This window comes from Anomalospiza imberbis, chromosome 20 (genome assembly GCF_031753505.1).
Source record: "Anomalospiza imberbis isolate Cuckoo-Finch-1a 21T00152 chromosome 20, ASM3175350v1, whole genome shotgun sequence".
Classification (NCBI taxonomy): Eukaryota; Metazoa; Chordata; class Aves; order Passeriformes; family Viduidae; genus Anomalospiza; species Anomalospiza imberbis.
This window is the reverse complement of record NC_089700.1, coordinates 8,838,554-8,862,127: the sequence shown is the minus strand read 5'-3', so window position 1 is coordinate 8,862,127 and position 23,574 is coordinate 8,838,554. Positions and strand designations below refer to the sequence as shown.

General features: G+C 42.8%; 2 protein-coding genes across 3 annotated transcripts in view; both read right to left on the bottom strand.

Annotated features, from left to right (window-relative positions):
• Window positions 1-386: 386 nt before the first annotated feature.
• INTS2 (integrator complex subunit 2) lies at window positions 387-15,826 on the bottom strand. 2 transcript variants are annotated; one of them, XM_068210657.1, is made up of 24 exons: window positions 15,468-15,826; window positions 14,868-15,006; window positions 14,136-14,238; window positions 13,854-13,967; window positions 13,381-13,511; window positions 13,121-13,294; window positions 12,457-12,647; window positions 11,783-11,908; window positions 11,185-11,256; window positions 10,969-11,083; window positions 10,230-10,298; window positions 9,932-10,066; window positions 9,385-9,561; window positions 9,034-9,142; window positions 8,147-8,251; window positions 7,544-7,708; window positions 7,184-7,385; window positions 6,536-6,661; window positions 5,780-5,969; window positions 4,571-4,837; window positions 3,457-3,564; window positions 2,752-2,857; window positions 2,413-2,589; window positions 387-1,607 (listed from the first exon to the last, which is right to left on the bottom strand). In XM_068210657.1, the coding sequence occupies exons 1-24, from the start codon at window positions 15,758-15,760 to the stop codon at window positions 1,438-1,440; spliced, it is 3,564 nt and encodes a 1,187-aa protein (XP_068066758.1). In that variant the 5' UTR covers window positions 15,761-15,826; the 3' UTR covers window positions 387-1,437. The 2 variants fall into 2 exon arrangements, with proteins under 2 accessions (XP_068066758.1, XP_068066757.1); XM_068210656.1 differs by having other exon boundaries at window positions 388-1,607; window positions 12,457-12,683.
• A 3,640-nt stretch (window positions 15,827-19,466) lies between these two features.
• The window catches only part of MED13 (mediator complex subunit 13), a 53,104-nt gene continuing 48,996 nt past the window's right edge, over window positions 19,467-23,574 (bottom strand). Inside the window, exons 24-30 of the mRNA XM_068210655.1 lie at window positions 23,299-23,441; window positions 23,019-23,177; window positions 22,746-22,931; window positions 22,399-22,547; window positions 22,005-22,178; window positions 20,840-20,940; window positions 19,467-20,186 (exon numbers count right to left, since the gene is read on the bottom strand). Of these exons, the coding sequence (XP_068066756.1) occupies window positions 20,054-20,186; window positions 20,840-20,940; window positions 22,005-22,178; window positions 22,399-22,547; window positions 22,746-22,931; window positions 23,019-23,177; window positions 23,299-23,441 (1,045 nt within the window). The 3' untranslated portion in view covers window positions 19,467-20,053. The remainder of the gene's footprint in view (window positions 20,187-20,839; window positions 20,941-22,004; window positions 22,179-22,398; window positions 22,548-22,745; window positions 22,932-23,018; window positions 23,178-23,298; window positions 23,442-23,574) is intronic.

Genomic DNA, 23,574 nt, shown 5'->3' with positions numbered 1-23,574 from the left:
TTTTTATTGTCTTGTAATTGTCCGAACTCTAAATTTTCATTACTCTAATTGTATTACTATTTTTATAACTATTTTATTATTGTTAAACTTTTAAAATTTTAAAAACCAAGCGATTGGCGTTTATAACACTTTAATATTTGTTATTTTTATAATATTTTTACGTATTGCATATTATTATTGGGTATTATTATTATTATTCTCCTCGTTTTAAGCAGATTGCACAGAAAACACCATGGAAAAATGAAGAGTTTTTGGAAAGTCGGTGTTTTTTCACTACTGTCACACATAGCTCCTGTTCTTGTCAGGTGTTTCCCTCAGGTGAAATTTGGGATGAACCTGGAAATTTAAAAGCAAAACAAAACACCCCCTTTGAACTTCATCATACTGTTGTTGTTTCTTTTTTTTATTATTATTTAAATACCACTACAGGATATAAAATTACACTTGGAACCGAGGAGAAAAAAAAATACATACATTTGGATTATTTACATAATTTACATAAAGATGACAAAAATACACTCGGCAGGCAGATGGCGACGGGGGTGTTACCGCAGGAATCCTGGAGCACAAACCCACGGGGGCTTCCCACATTTCCATGTGGGAATTCCAGCCTTGTACACAAAAGAACAACCAACTCCGTGATGGAGCAGAAAGGATTTGGCCTTGGAATTGCTTTGGCACGGCTGAAACCCGTCCCTCCTTTCCCTGCTCCCCTGCACAGTCACCCTCAGCATCCATTTCTCCTTCCAGTCCTATCCTGATGACAGCTCAAGATTTAAAACCCACAAAACCATCTGAGCTGTATTCTTTAAAAATCCCATTTAACATGGCTCATTTTTACTATCAGCACTTTTTCTTTTTTTTAAAGAAACTTTTAGACCAGTTTCGAACTCTCAGTGAAGCCTGGTTGACCTTTGAATTAAGTTCCTGATTTCACGACCTGAAGCTTTGAGCAATGGTTTGACACACAAATAAATTTTCTGATTTTCTGAGAACTCAGTGTGATGGTGCAAGTCTTTGACACCATTTTTCAAGTATTCCTCGGAGTACTTTATTCCAACTTGCTCTGCAAGGCCCCGGAGCAGCAGCTCATTTACCTCAAGCACACCTCAATCTCCAATTTTTCTCACCCATCATTTTGCCGTTTGCCCAACAAAATAAACATTCACTTTTCAGTGTTACAAAACCCTTTCAGGCGTGTTGCGGTGCCACTTCAGGAGCTGAGCAAGACCGAAAATCACCGAAAATCCCTCCAGCCTCAGAAGTTCTCACAAAATCCTGTTGAAGGGATTTTCTTCTCAGCCCTGACTGAATCAATGAATGAAAAATGTGGACTTTGCTCCAGCTCCTCAGTCCACTTTCACAGCTTTTTCCAAATTTAGGCACCATAAAGAGAGGGAAAAGCTACAGGACAACTTCCCTGGAGGTTTTCTTTTTCTAAATTCCACTGACACTCATGTTAATTATTTCGATGATGGTGTTTTCCACACACTGGCACAGCTGAACATCAGGGTCCAGGCTTGCAGTGTCCCTGGAGCAGCTCTTGCTGGAGGAATCTTTACAGAGCCCTGAGAAATCGTGTGGCTTCTCCTTCAGCTGCTGGAGACCTAGAAAATGCAGCAGGAGAAGCAAAATAAAGAAATATTGAGAATTGTTATTTCCAGCCATAACACAAATATGAGATTGCACCATCCCAGGCCTCACCACAGGTTATTTCCAGAGACACCATCTCAGAATCTGAAATACTCTTACAACTTTTAGGCTTGCAAGCTGAAGTCAAGAATTAAACACAAGATTTGATCTGAAACTTTACAAAAAGCTTCCAAACTTAAATACTAGAAGGAAGAATATGAATTTATAGTTTACAGCAAAACCACGTTAAACTAAGTAAAAAGAAAGTTCAGTTTTAAAGTTTAAAATAGAGAAAAAATAAAAGTAGTTACAAAAGTAAATAAGAAGCTTAAAATGCAGTACTGTAAGTTTAGGTATTATAACATAATTAGCTAAAGAAGCTTTCACAAAGAGTCCATAAGATGAAACACTTAAAGACTGAGTCAAAAACATAAATATCCTTATCAAAAATATTTGATTAATCAATAACTCTTTAAAAAATCTTGTAACTAAAGGTCTTGTGACCTTCTAAACCAAACTATAATGATATAAACTGAACTCACCCTTCCCACCTATATAAAGCATATAAAAAAAATAAACCACATCATCAAAACCAATTCAAAAGTCCCATCTCAAATTCCTTCCAAAACTCCCCACAAGTAAATTATCACAACACCACGACATTTGAGTAAATAATTAAGTAAATTAAGTAAGTAATGAAGTAAATTATCACACCACCACCACATTTCTGCCTCCTTTCCCTGTGCCTGACCCCTTTGGGGCGCTAAGTCCTTGACTCACGGGTGATGATGGGGTCGAAGTCTCGAGTCTGTGTAGCAACATCAGAGGCACAAACTTGTCCAATTTGGATCAGCAGGGACATGATGTCCTCATAGAGGGGAGGAAAGGCTTGGCAGAAGGACACCAGGCAGGGCAGGGTGGGCATGAAAAACGTGTAACGCTTGGACTGGGTCAGAACTGCCAAGGAGGAGGAAAGGCAGAAGTAAAAATCAATTATTATAAAGTCCAATCAAAAACTGTTACTTTTCCAATGTCAATTAGACAGACTAAACTGCATTCAGCCTAGAGAAATCCTCCTGGCTCCCCCAGCAGTGGATTTTGGGGTGGCTGGGGTGGTACCTGTGAGCAGGGTCCCCATCACGTTGATGGCCAAACGAGCCACGCTGAGGGATTTGGGCAGGGCATACTGGATACACAGGTAGGAGAGCAACTGGATGGCAAAGATCTGCCAAAGGAGAGAAAAGCAGTGAAGTTACAGGATGGTTTACAACTTCTATCCAAAGCTCTTCACCACACTTAACAATAAGTAAATATTCCCTGCTTTACCATGAAGGAAGCCAATTGAAGCCTTAACAAGAGTTATTATGATTATTTTTCTGCTGGCATGAAGAAAAATAACCTAAACATATTTAACATTAATCAAAGAGTTTCAAAATGTCCCCCAGACACTATTGCTTCAACATTAATGATGAGCAATAAAGCAACACACAATGTGCAACACAAGCCTTGCAGAAGATATTTAGGCCTGATCCATTCTAGTTTTAATCTCAGTTATCAGCAGTAACTTAGGAATAGAAAGGATTGAATAAGAGCAACTACAAAGTCGGTTTGATACAGAAACAGGGAATCTTTAGCCCAACAATTCCAGCTGCCTTCAATGCCAGGCCTTTAAATTAATGTAAAAGTGCTACAAATATTCCCTGAATATCCCCAGGCAAGTTAGAACAGGATGTTTTTAGTGGCTGTTTTATTCTCCCCCCTCAGCCAGCATTTAATCAGGGTTAGTACCCACAGTGATTCCCCGGCCAGGGGACTGCCCAGTACCTGTTTTTCCAGTTCAGGCTGGGCAATGAGCTCAGGAATAAAATCCAGACAGATGTGCATGGATGGGATCCCAGCCACTGTCAGTGCCAGAAGTTCACATGGATAACCCTGTGGGATTAAGAAAAGAGGGCTGTCAGTGTGTCACACATGTGTTTTAAAAATTCTGCTGCAACTAAGATTTTAAATTACACCTGTGTTAATGCTTTGTTTCAAAACGAATATATTTATAACTCCCTTTTGTCCAGAGTTTGCAGCAGGCCTGTAATGCCAAGGCAACAAGAGGCAGACTGGGTACAAACCCAGGGTCTGGATCAGTTCTTTATCATCAATATTCAATGATTTATTTGCATGGAAGGTCTCCCTCCACTCTCCAAAGGAAAGCAGACTGCAGTGACCTTTTCCTTCTGTGTCTTTCCTGTGTTCCAAATTTCACCATCAGCCCCAATCTGCTCATTTCACAACTGCCCCATAATGACTTTTTTATCACTTAATCAGTTCCAGGTCAAGGCAAATTAACTCCTTGTAAAGAGTCTGCCATCTGGCAAGGAGCAATTTAATATGCATTAAAAACACATTTGTATTTTAGAAATTACTGATCTTCCCCCTCTTCTGGTTTGTTTTTTTTTTTGAAGGTGCTCAGCTGCTTTTGCAGGGCCAACCTTCCTCCTTCCACTCTAAAGAGATAAACTGTGCCCAAACAAAAAGGAAAGATAAGGAGATGTTTACATTTGAAGCCAAATTAGTTTTGAATAATGGGAGTATTAATCTAAAAACACATCCAGAAAAAAGTAACCCACAAAAGATGTGGAACGAGTAATTACAAGGTGATTAGGACAGTTTTCCTCGGCCTAGATGGACAAAATGAAAAGGGCAGAGGCACAAAGGAGGGGTTTCATGGTGAAGAACAGGCAGAGTTTGGGTGCTGCCTTCTCACCACAACCAAGAGACAAGCACTGAAACAGGGAGGAAGCGTGAGCTCTACAAGTGGGAGGAGACAGAAGAAGGAAAGTGGGCTGTTATCATTTCTGAGGAACACCCAGCAGCCCTGACCGCTCCCCTTGGCTCCTTCCCAGCCTGACACACCAGAGGAGAGCTCAGGCAGGGCAGAGCTGACCTGGAAATGCACGAGTTTGACGATGTTGGGGTCAGCAATGTACATCTGGTGCAGCAGGCAGCAGATGAGGCACTGCACCTCCCGCAGGTTGCACAGCAAACTCTGCTTCTCCTCCTCCTCCTCCTCCTCCTCCTCCTCGGCCTCAGTGCCCCGCGGGCTCTGGGGGCTCTGCACATCCCTCAGCAAACCATGGGCACTGCTGCTCTGGCCCTTCTCCTCTTCTGTAGGCAAGCAGATCTCCAGAAGGATCTGCACAGCAGCACTGTCCTGGGGAGAAAAGCCACAGAAGATGCTTAAAAACCCCCAATGAAATCAAACTAATCAAATACAAAATAAGGATAATTTAAGAAATGGAAGACTGTCATGGGATTAAGATTTCTACCTGTAGATTTTTTTTAAGTACAGAATGAAAATGACTCAGCTCAAGAATCACAAATCCTCTAGAACATTTAAAAAACTTCACCACTTTATCTCAGTCAAGATGCAAAGGAAAAAAAGGCTAAATCTAACAAAATATCCTAATCACAGATGACAAGAGTAAATTCAGTGGAATCTCATATTGCTTCAAAATAAACATCCAGTGCTCCCTTAAAGCATCCAGAGCAGATAGAATATGCACAGAGCCATGTAATTCACAGTATTCATCACCCTGCTCATTTAAATATAAAACTTCCTATTAACTAAAAAATCATATTATCATAGGAGCTCCCTATGTAACATTATTCCAGACAGAGGGATGAAGAGATGTCTGTGGAACAGGATTACTCAAGAATTTCCGTAATGTCAAGCTAAGAAATGAACCATCCTTCAGCCTCTGCCACTTTCCAGTGCTGGCTGCTTCTCTGAAACACCTTTCAGATGATCAGGCACGGCTCTGTCACATTTATTTTTAGTTTTACTGCTCCAAATCCAACCACAGAAACAGCCTCTGGATCACACAAGCAACAAGGCAAAAGGGCTGGTGAGCAGAACTCGTCTGTTCTGACAGAACAACCAGTATCAAAGCAGTAAATCAGGACAATGCTTCAGACTAGAAAAAAAAAGAAAATATTTAACCATCTGAATACAGAGGCTGTTTTCTTTTCCATGGTAAAAGAAGTTGATTTAAAAAAAACTTAAAAGGCCTCATTTTTTAATTTCCTGTTTCTGCATTTCTCTTTCATCACTGTTGTTCCTCACACTGTGGAATATCCATTTCGTCCCTCTTACCTGAGCAGCAAGCAAGGCATTTTTTAACTCTTCCCTTGTAACTTCGGGGGCCTCTGGACCCATTGCATTGTTTTGGGATGGCCTAATGTCCTGCTCTGCTGTTTCCTTCAGGTGAGCATTAAGGTAAGCTTTGGAAGCAAGAAGATATCCATTCAACATGTGCAAAATGATATCCATCAGAGGAGGACTCCTGAGATGGGAACACAGTAAAACAAAGACATTTCAGTACCATGAGCAAACTAAAAGCACCCTCAAAGGCTGTAGCACCACAGCTCCTCCTCTGGCATCATTGACATCTGGAGCAACCAATTTCCAAGTACTGCAAAGACTCCCTTGGGAAATGAAGCAAATCTGCCTCTGTCACATCCATCAGCAGCACCCACTGGCCAAAACTGTCGCCCAAAAGGATGGAGTAACCCACAGGCACAAGAGCTGGAAGGATGTCACAGCTAAACCTCACCCACCACCACGTGGCAGCAGCCATTTCCAACACTCTGCAAAGCCTGTTCACCACAAATTCACACACCCAAATCCAAAATGGATGAGCCACGTGCAAATCCCAGAGTTTTGAAAACACAGCTGGACAGGATGAAATGCTGGAACAGCAGCTCCACAGTACTCAGGCCAAGCTTAAAACAACACAGATGCTCCTGTGATGAGTTTGAAAAGATGTTTTTAAGTGCTGAAAGCTTTTAGAAGTTTCCTGTTGGACACCTCTGTGTTAAGCATTCACTGTGCAGCAGCACAGACACTCACCTGTGCACTCTCTGGTCACACCTCAGTACAATCAAGGGATCAATCATCAGATCATTCTGGGTGTATTTCTGCTGGCGCACTGTTTTTGCTGAAGGCTGCAGGGCATTAACAGTCATCACCCACAACCTAAAATAAGAATATTTTTATGATTTTTTTAAATAGAAAATTTGTATAAGAAAAGGGGTTCTCTAAGCATTTGGTCACTCAGTCATACTTTTCTAGGCCTATCAAGTAGCAAAAACTCCATTTGCAGCTCTTGAAATTAACCAAGGTGCAGTTAACTTACACTCCCTGGACATACAGCAGCTTTCACTGCAGTAGAGTATCCACTTCATAAAAAAGGGCATTTTCTCACCCAAGTGAATTCCTGTTCCGTCAGTAATTCAGCACAAACAATGGACACTATAAAACCAAACTCCTGTGTTTTAAACTGAAGACTTCTTTTCCCCTGAGAACAAGAACCACCTTCCTTTTAAATGCAAAGGTTCAAAATATCAACAAACTAAAAAAACTGCAGCTCCAACACATTCTATTCAGTCACAGCCTCCAATCTCGCAGCTAAAGGCATTGTGTTATTATTTTTAAAAGAAAAAGTGGCCTCCCACCTATGTGCACCAAGAAACCAAGCAGTATTTTGAGCCTTGATACCTTCTGGGCATGACAGTGTTCAGAACCATCCAGAGTTTATTGACAGCCTGCAGAATTCCCCGAGGAACTCCAGCTTCCAGCAAAAGGTTCATGTTTGAGGTCAACACCTCTGCATAGGGGATCAATTCTCCAGCTGAGAGAAGGGTCAAATGTTCCAGGATCTGCATCAGCTGGGTGTGATTTCCAGGCAGCATGGAAAAGGCTGTAAAACAGAAACAACGGGATCTTGGTACAACCAGACTTCTGACATTTGAAGCACTGAAGCATTTTGGTTATACAAATGAAGTATAATCACACACTTCCAAATCTACTATATCCCAATCCATATGGAAAGAATTTACATGGAATGAAGTTCTTTACCTTCTTGGAGCTGTTTGGGAGAGTGGTTCTTGGCCATGTTGGTGAGGAGCATCCTCCTGAGCAGGGCGTCGGTGCCGGTGATCTGCTCCTCGCAGATCCAGTCGTCCACGATGCACAGGTGGGGGTAGTTGGTGGCCAGGAGCCTCAGCAGGGCAGAATGCAACCCTTGGGGACATCAGGGACATTCACAGCTCAGATTTGAGCAGCTGCATCTGTCACCTGAACACATTTGTGCCTTTTATTTCAACCCCTGAACTAAATGGCTGGCCAGCAGCTCAGTGAGGTGCACGTTCACAGCCTGATACTCCAACAGAAAGGAAAAGTTACCCTTTGGAAAGTAACTGCTAAACTCAGCCTGGAATATTCAACATTCTCAGGTAATTCCTGCACTAAGACCTGCACTAAGACCTACTCTAAAAGAAACTGCTTTCCTCACACTTTCACTGCGACTCTTCAAACATCTCTGCAATCTCAGTAGCGACTCCTGACAGATTTTAAAAGCAAGAAAAAGGAAAACAAGCTACGAAAAAAAGCAATAGCCACTGAGCTGAGAACACTCAGCCTTCCTTTTCATGCACTTTAGACCTTCAGACACGTTTTTACCTCCCAGCTCCTGCTGCAGCCCCTGTGCCTGCCGGATGAGGTACTTGATTGGAATCTGATCCATCAATGCTGAAGAGTAGGACTTGGGTTTTCTCTGCATTGCAGCTACAAGAGAACAGGACAAGAAACCACACGTAGCAATTACAGCGAAAACCAGGTATTTCCCCAACTGGATTAATAAGGAAAATGTGAAGCACTTGTCTCTATATTATCCAGGTAAAATCAAGAAAATATCAAAGAACTGTAATTGATTTTCTAGTATTTCAGACTTCCTTGATTAGCATGAAGAAAAAAGACTGAAGAATACTGGAAGTTTTGCACCTTAAAAAGGGCTGGTAAAAACACACACCAGGTATAAACACTGGATTTTCATCGAAGTTTAATTTCATCAATAAAATACACAACAGTCTTTTAGAACTGATTTAAAGTCTTCATTTCAAAGGTAAAAATGGGATCATTAAATATGACCAACTCAAAGAAAAGCATGTGCATGTTTGATGATGCACGTGAGTAAATGAAGATCTCAAATAATTATGAAATCTTTGTTAATTGTTATTGCATTGCTTAGATGCTCATAAACATTTCTTGTAACTCAGCTTGGACCTCTTTTAACGTGTAAAACAAATTACTCCACTAGAGAGTTCTAGCTCATAAACATTTCTTGTAACTCAGCTTGGACCTCTTTTAACGTGTAAAACAAATTACTCCACTAGAGAGTTCTAGCAGGAACTTTACGTCCTGAATCTCTACAGCAATTTACTGTGTTTATTTACTGCAAACACCTGAACTTTCTATGCTCTGCTCGAATTTGACAGCAGCATGAATTCTTCCCCTCTTTGCAGCTAAATTTCAGTCAGTCTGTTTCCCCCTGATGCTCTCACATTTACCTAGAATCTTTGTGTTGGCCAGCAGTGCCTCTTCATAGGACAGGACATAGTAGAGGACGAGCAGTTGTGTGGTGATGCTGAAGCGCTGGGTGGAACGAGGATTTTCTCCCTGCACATAAACCACACGTAAAGGTCAGGCTACATTCCTGATTCTTGGGAAGAAAAGTTTGGATTTACCCACAAATATGAGGAATATCTGATAACAAGATTCACTTCAAAACACATGACTGTCACCGTAGCAGGAGGGAGTTTACAGGCAGTGAAAGCAAAAAGTGAAGCAACTTAACACAAATACAAAATCCTGAACCACGTCCCCATAAAGTACAAGAAAGATCCAAACCAGATGATTACCCCAGAGAGTCCTTGGAAAACATTCAGGATCTCCTGCTCTGTGACAGGCTGGTTGGTGGCCTCTGGGTTGGATTTAGATGCAGGAGTGAGGATGGAGTTAATGTAGACATCAATGAGGGGCAGCAGCTGGGGGTGCAGCGGCGTGGTGGTTTCACAGAGCTGCCGATAGATCCAGTCCTACAAGAGAACAGCCCGTGACACGAGCAGAGGCTTTGACTTTGGGAAGTGCAACACCACTTCTGAACTGGTCATAAACTCCATATCCTGGACCTGAATCACAAATAGAACTTGTCCTGGCTGGAAAATCATTCTGACTACTATTAAGCACAGATGGGGGAGAGAGACTTAACATTTTTAACTTCATTAAGCAGTGGTCTCTGGATTGCAGAGCTAAAAATGGGCATCTGAATTTAAAACACAATTCATTCTTAAATTACATGGTAGGAAGGTACAAGATTCATCAAGAATTCTGCTCCTGTAAGTCAACCAGCCTGCAACACCTCATCAGCATTCAAAATTATGAACAGAAACAAAACAAAGGTGGTACCTTAATGGATACTTTGTGCTTGGTGAAGGAACGGCTCTTTAGGAGCTGGTAAATGCAGTGAATAGGTAAAAAGCCAGTGATGTTGGCACTGAGGTTGCCTGTCACAGGCACACGGACAGCGTGGGCTGTAACCACCTGAAGGGAAGAGACAATGAACAGAAAAACCACTTAGCGCAAGGCACAAGTGTGACAAATTCACACAGTCACAGCCCTGACTGGCATCTCCTTATTTTTGGGGAATGCCCCAAAGGGAAAGGAAAGGGCAAAAGGGGGAAAAAAATCCCGAGGTTGAAAATACCTGTTCAGTGAAAATCTCCTGTGTGAAGATTGTCTTCATTCTGCTCAGTGAGCTGGGCTTAATAACAATCTGAAATTCAGAAGAACGTACTTAGAATTGCAAGTTCTATCTTTCTTATAACTAAGGACTGCAAGTTTATTTTATAAACTGTTAGCTTTTAGCCTTTTAAATTTTGTCTGTTTTCCTGGTTTCCCACTCAATTCAGATCTGTATCAGATGTCAAACAGAAATATTTTCCAATGTCACAAGTTAATCACCCCATGTCTTCATTGTCCTAAAAACTCCCTTCCCAGCTTTTACATCTGGTGAGACACTGTTTCACAACAGTGAATTGTTGGCAAATCTCCTTCAGTAATTCACTAAAATCAATTTTTACATGTATAAATATTTCTTTTAACTATTTTAAATAAAAACTTTGCAGCTCAATTGGGATTTGGAAAACACTTCAGTTAGTCTTCTAAAAAGCTCATTTCTTGGAAATAAGGATTTCAACAGGGTATCACTTTCTGAAGATTCTTTTATCACCACATTCCTCTGTATCAAGAGCTATGCACATTTCAGTGCTCTTCCAGATTAATTAGTACTCACATTTCAGCTTATATTTATACTTTAGGTATATTAGCAAAACCAAAATTCTTTATATCAAAAGTAAAGTAAATATCAAAGTACCAAAACCCAGTGAAAAAAAAATCTGATTTTAACAGAAAACTGTACAGGCTAGAAATAGTTTAGGATTTACCTTCATCCCCAAGGTGGAGCAGACCAAATCAATGATGGCACTGAGCTGGTTGCTGTGGAAATACATGGCTACCAAGAGGAGCATCTCTCCAAAGGAAGCAGACACACCAGAAATGCTGATGATAACAAAGAGGAAGAAATACAGGACATAAGTAAATAGGACGTAAATAAATGTGAGATTACTGGAATCACTAAAAGAAATCCAGAGTGCTCTCACCTTTCAAAGTAGGCTTCTTCCTTTATCATCCAACTGAGCCACATCACCATGAGTTGCTCCTGTTCTGGGGTGCTGCACAAAGAAAACCCATAACAGACCCCTTTCCCAGAAAACTAGTGCTAGTTTTACTATCGCTTGCAGAAAAGCCACTATCTGAGGAATCTTACACCAGGAGACTTTTTGTCACTTCAGCATCCAAGTGCTGATAAGAAGTGATATTTGGCACAAAGGCCAGTCCAACTTCCTTTTTGGAATGCACCCAACAGAAAGCTACACCCCTGAATTATCTGCACTGCTTCTCTCTAAGGAACTTAGCCATGAACTTGTTCCATGGAAAAGTGAGCAAGCCAAGCCTACTTCAGTCTTCAAAAAACCACTCACACTAAGCTCATGCTAATGCTCACCTCTCAACAGACTTGGTATAAAACAAGAGTGAAATATCCTTTCACTCCCCACAGACTGAGACAAATCCCTTCCATCAACGTATGGAGATTTTATAAAGCATCAGGAGGGAAAAAACCATGCAGCTCTGGGAAGGGCATTGCCTTAATGGTGCTAAACCAGTCAGATCTTCCAAAGCTCCCCGTCTTGAGAGTACCTGACCAGAGTGGAGAAGGCCAGGAGCATGCAGAAGGACAGGGACACGAAGCGCACACCAGCCGGGGTTGCAGGAGGGCGGCTCGTCATCAGCTGCAGGAGCTGCTCAGCTTCCTCATCCGTGGGCCTGAGCAGGACAGAGAACAAAACAAAGCTGGGGATTTAACAGGGAAGAGATTTCCAGTCTCTCACAATGGTTAAAGATTGAATTTTCCCTGTTATTCAATCTGTCAAGGTAGTAATTTGCTCTGAACTTAACAGAGATAAAAATCTCTGTTAAGAGACAACAGTGAGAAAACTTCCCCAGGATATAATGCTGCCTATCGGTACAAGCTACTTAAATTAAAACTAACAATGCATAAAGATGCTACATTAAAAAGTCTAAAAAAGTCATTTCTAAAAAGTGAAAGGAATACAAATTCAAAATCCATACAATGTATGTTGCTAGAAGTGAAAACAGCTGATAACTCTACACACTGCTCCAGCCACGTGGGTTTGGAGTTCTCTGAACAAGTCTGCAGAAGTGATTTTACAGCAACAGAGGACTGAAATTGGTGAGTCCTGCCACAAGTTTTGAGGACACAGTGGCATTACGGCAGAAGTGCCCAAAGCCCTCACCCTCTGCTGAAATGGACAGCCATGAACAAAACCCCAGAGCACGAGCAGGCTCCTTACTTGAGGCCAGCAATGCCCATGAGAGCACAGTAGAGCCGCAGCAAGGCGCTGGCCTTCACCACATGCTCCTCCTTCAGCCCCGAGTACACGGACACGTTGGGCTCCGTGTCAGCATCGGCCTCCTCCACAATGTGGGTGCTGCGCACCGTGGGCAGGATCCCCATGAGCTCCAGCAGCAGCTGCCTCCTCATCTGCCACAGCACAGAGCTGATGTTATCTCTTTTTCTCTGTGTAAGAGGTTAAGAGATGAGAACAATGTCAAATTCAGCCCAACAAACAATGTATTATATAAGTTTCCATAGTCAAAGGAAGAGGGTTATTTTTTTTAAACACAGTTTTCAGTTCCAAGCTTTAACTATGTCACCTGAGCATCTTCCCACTGTGAACACTGAGAATGAACATTTTTATCAAGCAAGTATTACAAACATACAATTCCCTGGTTTCCATGTCTAAAAACCTCTCAGGGGAACAACCAAATAGCTGCTGCCTTCAGGGACATTACTCATAGAGAGCCCCATAAGAGGAGGTTGCCTTATAAAGATTTCTCCAAGACGTGCAACAGGATTTATGTGCAGTCAGACAAATCTGCAGCACGTGTCCAAAAGAGTTACATCAAGCTACAAAAACATTTCTTTACAAGCAGAATACTCTAAGATTTTCTTACCTGTTGTCCATTTCGGATGAAAGTTCCAAACCACGTCCGAACCTTTGCATTTGTTCCAAGCAGCAAACCACTCACAAAACACACCAGGTCACTCACTCCATCATCTGAGGATTCGTTCTTGGTGTGATCCAAGGTCAAAGCCACACCAAGACCTGGCAGGTGACACTCCTCCACCTTGATAAAACACTCAGGCTCAGTCATCTTTGTCGGGTTTGAAGCTCAAGGAATGTTGTTAATTTTGATTCTCAGGACAGACTCACCACCATGCCCCGGACCCTCAGGGCTTGGGAAGGGTTCATCTTGCACAGGTGCCGAAGAGCTTCGGTCCTGCGCCGGCCTCCGACGCTCTCCTCGTCCTGCCGCTCACCGTTCTTAATCAAACCTCTGCACACTAAAGACCCAACAGCAGCTCTCAGGAAATCCGCCCTTCCCAACTCAAATTATCACCTCATCAGATGGCTCAGTGGAAGGGACAAGAACTGCTAGCAGGGATAGAGGAGGTCCTGAGCCCCCGCCACTCCCTGCCCAATCGGCCTTTGTAACAGTGCCCTGCAGAGGAAAAGCTGTGACACACACAGTGAGCCTGGCCTGCAATCAGGCTGCAAAAAATGGCAATCAACATGCTCAGGTGGCAGCATCCAGCAGTTCAAACCTGCACAACTCGTGGTTTAGCCCAGAATTAACCACACTGGTAGAAATCCTTCCAAAAGCTGGAGAAGAAGCTGTAACTCACCCTCGTTGAAGCTGTCAGGGACATTGGCCACCAGCAGGCAAAGGAACCAGGCTCCATTCTTAACGTGCAGCAGAGCTTCAGCCACATCCACTATTGGCAACAGTGATGGCAGCTCTGGATGGAAAGAGGGTGTTAAAAGTCACAATGTTTCACTGGGAAACAAAAACCCTGCTTCCAAGAACTGCACAGTTTAGATTAACCTTACACCTGCCACCACAGCTCCCAAAGTTGCTCTGTTACGTTTGTGAGAGGTCAGAAAACACCATAAAGACAGAAACACACCTGCTTGCAAAATGCACAGAACATCTGCTGCCTCCTCCAGGTAAACAGGACTCTCGAAGAGCTCAGAAGATTTGAGGAAAAACTCACCATTTGATTCTGACACCTGCAAGACAACATTTATCATCAGTGAACAGGTTCCATGAAGCAATTTGCCTAAATCTGTTTTAAATTCAGTATGTTTAAAAGATTAAAAACTGCCAAAAACATAAAGCTATCAACACAGAACAAGCAGGAAAAGTTTGAAGAATAAGAAATATTTACTACTGGAAATACTTCAACACAGATGGATGCAACATGGTATCATTGCTTCTCTTCAGAAGAAAGAAAAACAGCCCACTGACATTCTAAGTTTACACAAGGAAAATAAAATGTTTGGTGAGGAAGGAAGTGGGGGAAGAGAAATGTGACGGCTAATACCACACTGCAGTAGGAGCAAAGAATGGAATGGAGCAAAGTCATAATTTCCAAATTATTTCTGCACTGACAGATCACCAAATCACATTATGTTTGAGTACAGCGTATTATAGAGTCTCTGTAACATCAGCAAAGACCTCCTTTAGGAAGTCACAAAGAGTTTAAGCACAAGCCACTGTTTAATCAGACTGAGACTTTGAATCTTGATAAAGCAGGTAAGGACCGGAGAAGAGTGCTCACACCACCAGCAGCATGAGGAACACAACCAGTTCAGAGCGCAACCTAAAACTCACAAATATCCACCTGTGGGAAGTTCACCTTGTTCATAATGGCCAGCAACTCGCTCAGCACCAGCCGGAGCCGCCGAGGAGAGTCACTGTGCTCAAATTCCAGCGTCAGCCCGTGCTGCAGCTGTGACACCAAGATGCTTTCTCCGCTGCCACCTCCCAGCTTGTGCCTGGCACACAATTCAGAACAAGCATTAAACGCTTCTGCAAGACAGAAATGTTTCCAGCTGAAGGCAGGCAGCAGCGCCCTAGGGATCTGTTCTATCCTTTAAAGACTGCTGTAACTGGAATACAAGAAAGCGAATTCAGTACATTATCAAAACTTCAAGTGCTTCCGACTCCCCAGCAGCACAAGGAGCCAGGAAAGCGCATCCACCTGAGCTGTCCCTTCATCCCAGAGCCACCCCAGCCCTTCCCTGCCGGGGCAGCTCCCGCAGCGCGTCCCACACCCTCCGCCGAGCAAGGCGGGGAACCGCTCCCAGGACACACAGCTAAACCCCAGGGCTTTCCCAGGAGAGTACCGAGGGACACGAGTGTCCGGGTCCGCCCGGCGTTTAAAAAGCTGCAACAGCTGGAACAGCTGGAAGAGCCACACAGCGCTTCCGCCACACATCCCCGCTCTCCGCGTTACCGGAGCTGCTGCTCCTTGCTGGCGTCCTGCTCCAGCGCGTGGAAGTCCACGGACAGCAGCGCCACGATGGAATTGACCGCCTCGACCCCCGAGAGCAGCCGCAGGATCAGCTTCTTGTCCTGCGCCCAGCTCTGGCTCTGGTCGGCGGGCGCGCACAGCGCCATGCGCACGAGGCAGGGCAGCAGCAGCCGCAGCTCGGGGTCGCTCAGCGCGGCCAGGCGCACCACGTCCACCTTCTGCATCGCCTCGAAGGCGTAGGGGCTGACGAACTGCAGCGCCGAGCACTCGGACATGGCGGCAGCGGCGGCTCCCTCACGGCCCCCGCGCCCACCCGCCGCCACTACCGGGGGAAGCGGGAAGTGACGTCACGGCGGGAGGGGCGGGAAAGGCTGAGGGGCACCGCCCTCCCCGCCCCCTCAAAAAACCCACGTCACAATCAAGGCTTCATGAATAATTTATTCCGTTTGAATTTTTTTTTTTTTTTAAAAAGTATAAACCTTTTTTTTTTTTTTTTTTTTTTTTGTTTCCTTCTTCATTTCCTCGATCACAATCTGTACAACTCAGTGTTTATGGCATTCGGCAGAAATAGTGTTTTTTGTTCCTTGAATCGCTTTTTGTTTCTGCGTTTTGTCACGATCAACGCGCTCGGCCGAGGGCACGTGGCGGCGGCTGTGCGAGGCTCCCCGGCACATGCAGCCGTGCCCGAGGGGTGTGGGAGCAGCTCCCTGACCTGTCCAGCCATGCCGGAGCGGCGTTGGAGCAGCTCCCGGACCTGTCCGAGGTGTGGGATCAGCTCCTCGGCGCGTCCAGCTGCGGCGTTGGGATTCCCCGCGTGTCCGGCCGTGCCGGCGGGGCGTCGGAGCGGCTCGGCGGTGTGTCCAGCCGTGCCATCGCGGCGCGGGAGCGGCTCCGCGGTGCGTCCGGCCGTGCCCGAGGGGCGCCATGTCCACTCACAAGGCCACGGGCTGCCGCGGCCCAAGGCAGCGCTCGGCAAGGGCCTCGCGTCCAGTTGACTCGGAAAAACCTAAAGCTCGACGAGTAGCATCCTGAAAAAGTGACCCTGAGGATTGTGGTAGGTCCCAAATCCAGTTTTACTGTAAATTAAGCTTTACTCCACTGAAAATAAAAAGTACACCCACAAATAATAGTAAAAAAACCTTTTAAGAACAAAGCATAGTCCTGGGCCCTTTACTTCAAAAAAAAATGGAACTAAATAATAAAACAAACAGAACCACCTTCCCAGCTGGAGGTTGCGAGACAGTAATGTTGTACAATGTCACCCCATTAATGAATTCTCCAACGAAACCCAGACGAAAACAAGGTTGATGCAGCATTACTATCCCAACAGACTGATATGTGGTGCCGTACTGTTGTGCAGCAAATTATATGGTGCAATAGCATTTTTTTAAAACGTTTTACTCTTATTCTTGAAAGCTTTAAAATAACGCAACATAATATTTTGATATTACAGTATTAACAAATAGTGCTTGATTAAAGACATCGGCAAGTCTTCATAGCAACACACAAAGTTAAAATTACCATCAGAGGTAAATATAGAAATACAATAATCTGCGCCATAACTGACAGCTAAGTAAGAACATAGCTGAGGATTTAAATATAAATCCATTTATCCTTAATTATTTTAGAGAATGTTAGAAATATCTAAATGTTACAGCTACTTTTAAAATGTGAGGGTTGTTACAAGTACAGCTGGTGGCCTTGCTGGTCTCAGCAACATGGTTTTCAGAAACCTAATTCAAATAGTAGTGAGTCAAATGTGACTAAAAGGCTTAAATGCAGTAATATCTGGGTTAAAATATGTATTTTTTAATTGGAATGGAAGGATCTCAGCTTCTTTCATTGGAAGAGATAAACCTCCACAGCTACTTAAAGCACTGACACGAACAACATTTTCTTGCAGGGCCGTTTTGGAAATCTGTAGCTGAAATTTTCAACTACTTAAGCTTGTACTTGCTAAACAACCTCGATTTATTGGATTCTGACAATTTTATTTATAAGCCACCTATTATGTGCACTTAAAATAGTTAAATGAAAGTAGGTAACAAAAAAAGTATGCCCAATATAATAGTTGGCTCCGTGGTGCTGGCAGGTTTGATATGTACATTGCCAGCTGTGACTATCACTCCAGAAATGGCCCTTCTAGTTTTTTTTATAGTGGTTATAATATTATAATTTACTTTAATTGCATTTGATTGGGGGGAGGAGTGGGAAACTGGCAGCTTTCACAGTAGGAGTTTCACAGGGAAGGCTGGTCCAGGTAACGGAATACAGTTACACCAACGTTCAGGCAGCTGATTCACTTACCTTTAGGAATACAAGTCAGATTGAACACAAAACAAAGCCACACCAAAACCCAGCCCTTGGAACTTGGTTAACTGAGCCAGGGTTAGAAATGACCACTTAGCGACAAAGCTCAAAAAAAAAAGGACATACACTTTGAAAATTCCAGTTTTAGGAGCACTTTTCCACTTCAAAAATGCCAACCAAATGAGAAAAACCTTCTGTAAGACAGTAATGTGCCGTTTAATCTGCGGTGCATTACCGAGATAAAGTCATGGACAGACCCAGTTTTTAACTCTATTTATCAAAATATGCTAACTTCTGATTGCACTCATGTTGTTCTGAAGAAATGACTGAAAATTCTCATCACCAATTGTACAACTCCTTTATACAAAACCAAAAAAGTTGCTAATATTGTATGTACACGATTCAGTGAAGACTGTTCATACGAAAAAAGAAAAAAAATCACCTCAGGCAGGTCTTTTGCATTTACGAAACGAGATTTTCATGAGCACAGTAAGTTTGGTAAATGCAAGCAAATTCTTCCTTGTAGAGGGGTTAACAGCAGGTGCACAAATAGATCTTAAAACTTGCTCCTTTACAGGTTTAAACCAGCGAGACAGACAATATTAAGACCCAGGACTTGGGTTATCGTGGCAGGCTCCCGGGAGCGCTGCAGGAGTTCAGTTTTTCATCTGGCAGTCAGATAAGGAACCCAGAAAAAGCATCTGCAGCTGCTCTTCAGCACCCGTAGGGGCTATTTTAGAGCAGCCACAGACATTTGGCGTGTGCTAGGAAAAAAGGAAGGAAACTACTGAGAAAAAACGGTGACTGTAGATAGAAGGAGACGTTTAGGAAAGCCCTGTGGTTTGTCAGTCCCTTCCTTGGGGAGGGCAAAGCCTCCTTGGCACATGCCCCAGCCAGAGCCTGAAAATGGGATATGGGGAAGGCTGATACCTGGGACCTTCACCACAGTGCCAAAAATACATGGAAAAGGAACATGTTCAGGGTTTCGTGCTGTTTTTTTTTTTTTTTTTTACTAGTGGAATAAAATCTGAATACCAGAATTCACTGAGAATCTATATACACCATATTTTAGTTAAACACACACCAATCTTAAAGTCAAGATTGACTATTTTTGCATTTGTAAAATGGCTAGAGCTGGGCTAAATTTCAGCCTGGCAGGAGACTTTGGATAAGGTCAGAGTTTTCTGTGTGTTCCACCTCAGATTCGCATTTTATCACAAAAGTGGAAGCAAACAATGCAGTGAGCACAGTGCCAAGAATATCCAGGGAGCAACAATGCACAAGAGATGTTCTTGTGATATTAAAACTTGTGTCCTGGAAGTGGATCTGAGAATCTAGCCACAGCCCTGAACCATAACACAAACTTCAATTGAAGAGTTTATTCATGTTATTCTCACTACAAGTTAAACCACCTACAATATCACTTATATATTGCCATTGTTACTCTGTAAAGGTGTGATATAAAATGCTGTAAGACCCGGTACCTTTTCAATTTATATAAACACAGTGAACTTCATTACTGTACATGTACTCTGCAACTACAGCTTAGCTGTAAATCCCCCACACACAATGGTATGGACATTAACCCCTCTATCCCCATTAAACTGTACATCAAGACAATACAAATTTACTGTCCCCACCCACCCCTTACAAAAAAATAATACTCTAAAAGCAACCTACTGCAACTTTTAATTAAGACGATTACATATATTTTAGACCAATTGCTTTAAAGCAAGAAGGCAGTATAAACCTTCTAGGAAAATTTTTATAAAAGAGGTTAAGAAATATAAGACAATTTATACATTTAAAAACTTACAATAAATAAGAGATGCAGGCATTTTTGAATACTAAGTACTATAATCCAATACAAGAACATCTTGATGTTCTGAAGCCATAGGTTGAAACTTAATTGTTCCTCATGTTTCTTCTCATCTCCATGCTTTAAAATTCATTAACCATGACTGGGTACTATGGCTCATTACTCTTCACAAATACTGTGGCTGGGGAAAAATGGTTAATTTTGCTACTAAAAACGTTATAATACACTTTCTGATCATCATTCTGAAGCGTCCCCCATAGTCAGTGACTCAAAGACAGCAGGGCGATGGGTGCCCCTCTCACAAGTCAGAACAATATTTGCTGGAAGTAACAAGATTCATACCCCATCACAAACAACTTGCACTGAGAAGAATTATAACTTAGTCCTGCAGTGAAATATCCCTTTTCCTCATTTTTGTCTTGCAAAATTCAGATGAAGATCACAGCATATTCATGATAAAGTTATACAACTGATTCAGCACCACAAAATGAACTGGGAGACATGACCGTCTGTCCTGGGTTGCAGGATCACAGGTTAGCCAGGAGAGTGCATTGTACTGTTCCAGAACAAACCTGAAAAACAAACAGCCTTCTGTCAGGCCAACACATTTTCTCACCAGGATTTTACAGCCCTAATTTACTATAATCCAGCTCCTTTGGCATCAGAAACATAAAACAGGTTTGCCAACATTCAGAAATAACATGTCTTCCAAATTATTACAGCAGTTCAGAGCTAAACTTGCTTTTGGTGGAAAATTGTCATTGTAATTGCCTATTCTTGACTCATGCCAAGAGGTTCACATTAAAAAAAAAAAAAAAACAGAAAAGGAAAAATAATCAGATGTTTCCTCAATTAGCATCCCATGTTTACATAGGTCTGGGCTCCTGCTCTTCAGCACTTCAGATTTTCCACAAGATTGCTGTGCAATATTCTGGCTTAACTATTTCTGTCTTTTCTGCTAGGCTCAAACTCTCTTCTAGTTTGAGGAATTCGTTGTTTTTCAAACATTTTCAAAGACTGTTTAGTTCAAGAAGGGCTTAGAGAGGTTTGGTTTTTATTCCACTGTTCTGTGGCAATCACTTAAATCACAGCAATTTATCGGCACGAAGGATATCAGCTGCACAAAGGAAAAAACTAGCAGCAGGGAAAACAAACATGCAGCTTCACTGAAGAAGCATTAAAAATTAAATGCACAATATTTTTGCTAGTGATCGATGATAAATACCTGAGCACATCAGAAGTTTGATTAGAATCAAGTGGATGGGAGTGTTTACTGTGGAGTAGCTCGTCTGATTGCACTGAAGGCACGTGGAGGTGCAAAGAGGCCTGAGGAAGGAAGAAGGAAGCCAGAAGTTACTGCCTGATCAACTGCACCATATTTCCTTTCCCCATATTGTTGTAGCTTGCAGTCACCTTCTCTGTCTGACACACAAGCCAAAAAACAAATCTTATCCTTAGGCCATCAGCAAGTTCAGGAATTCTCAGAATATTTATATTCTCTCACACAGATCTCTGCTAAAAGCACAGTGCCAGTAGTGAAATATATATATGGGGTTTTTTTAATCCCTTTTCTACCTTAAGTGATTATTTAAAAATCAACTCAAGTGGCCCAAGATGTCTAATAGCACACAGACTTGAAAGTTCAGTTGCTTTCTGTAGGCCTGGTCTATTTATATTTCATATATAGAGCTGCTTATCGTAAATAATAAATCCTCTCTTCAAAATAATATCCTATACCAAAGCCACAGCTGAGCTTAGGCCAAGAGGAACTGCTAATCCAGACACAAACAAGGCTGCAGAAGATATATCTGGATCATTAGAAAACAAAGCACAGTATTAGAGATGCTGATTTGTTAATACAGAAAGTTTCTCTGTATATCAGTGTATGGACCTAAATGTGCTAAGTGTGTCTTGATTGTGCCATAAGGAGATAAGGGGCTCAGACAACACCCAGACAGATGATACAACGCAAAGACAACACGGAAAAAACAACTTTTATGCTTTGTGCAATACAGAAAGAGATTCATTTATTCCTTATTTTGCCCAGGGCAACTGAGTTACTATACTGCACTTATGTACCTCCCTCTCTACCACCAGTCCCCACAGGAGTCCAGCCTTAGCCACAGCTCTGTCCAGGAACTCAACAAAATCCTGGAGCATAAAGCCAGGAAGAAAAAAAAAAAGAAAAAAAAAAGAGTCCGGACTACCAGGAAGAAACCATGAGCAAGGCAGAACCTTCTGAACAGCCAAATCTCAAAAACTGAATACACCTGGCCTCTCCTGAAGCAAAAGCAGAGCTATCCCCAGAGACATGCACTGACTTTGGTTTACTCAGAACGGTTTTCACCCCCAGATCGCTCAGGCTGCACAAGTCTCTGCCAGGACAGTACCTTAAGAAACAAGGGACACTGATTTTGTGCTTGAGGACACGCTGACCAAAACCAGTCAGGCAATGGACCTGCTTTGGCAGTTGACACAAAATATCCAAGGGCCAGTGGCTGCTGCAGTATATTTGTTACTTCATCGTGAGATTCTGTGGAAAGCAATCGATCTGTGCCTTGACCCTGGAACACAACAGGCAAAGGTTTTGGATTAGGAGAGCACAAATGTAATAGAAATTATCTGTAGCTTCTGAAACACAAAACATTTTGAAATATCCAAGCATGACATGACAATCCAATATCCAGGTGATCTAAAATCCTTCATTCCACAAAAGGAAGTTAACAGATGAAGAAAAAACCAGACAAAACACACACACAAAACTGTATTCACTCCAATAGTTACCTTGCCCATATCACCTCCATGGGGGTAGTGGGACCCTGGAGAATGCACAGGGGATCCACCAGGAGATGCAGGAAGAATATTTATAATATCAGGATCAAGATCATCTCCAGTGTCTAACAAGTCAAAGATTCCCATTCCATCTGCTCCATCTTGAAAAAAAAAAAACAAGACCAGTGAATTCCTACCATTTCACTATGTGTGGGATATGACAATACATTCAGAAACAAAGAAATATTTCCATTCCATAGAAATGGAAATGGTTCCTTAGAACGAACAGTTTATTCTTAGGATAGGGCACAGAGTGACGAGGGGTTTTTAGAAGGTGAGAACAAGTCCAAAGTACAAACCATTGTTTGTGTTAAAGGCCAGATCCAGGTTCTCAGTGGTGTAAGTGGATGATGCCACTTGCACAGAGGCAGAGGTGGGGAACACCAGGATGTGAGTGCAGGACGTGTCCTGGGGCGTGTTCAGCTGAGACGTTTGCATGTTCAGAGTGGTGCTGCGCCCGAACACGGAGCCCGTGGACACGGAATCTTTGGGAGAGAAATCAAGCATTTCCTCAGTTTTGCAAAGCCTGACCTGTTAGTTCTCGTGCCAAAAAGAGAGAGTTTCCCAAATACCTGGCATAATAATGAAGGATCCCTGGGGTTCCATGGCCACCAAGCAAGCACTGAGAATGCTGGGGGAGTCTGCAGCAGAGATCCCACACATCCTGCACATGTCCTTCAGCCTCTTGCTCAGGGACTGCAGGTTCCGGCGGCTCAGCAAACAGCTCCAGTCTGAGGGAGGAAATCTCACTAGTGAGGTTCTCTTCCAGAAACAGGGGTGGGCACACTTGATATTACAGAAAAATTAAAGCTTCAAATCAAGCTTTAGACTCTAAAAAAATGCTGCTGTTACCTTTTAATTCCCCATGTCCTATTCTTCCCAAGCGGCCTATGACAACTCTCCATGGCAAAGAGCTCATCTGCACAAGTCCCAAGCACCATTCCCAGAGTTTCTGGAGACCAAGTCTGCGGGCAGAACCCTTTTTCCTGCGAGCTCTAGAAGTAAGAAAGGAGGAAAACAAAGTTAAAACCCACCTGCAACAAGTTTTTAATGCCATGTTTAGAACATTTTTGTATTAATCTGAACATTCACCAGAGCCAAGAGTATTGCTATTGCAGTCCATCAGCT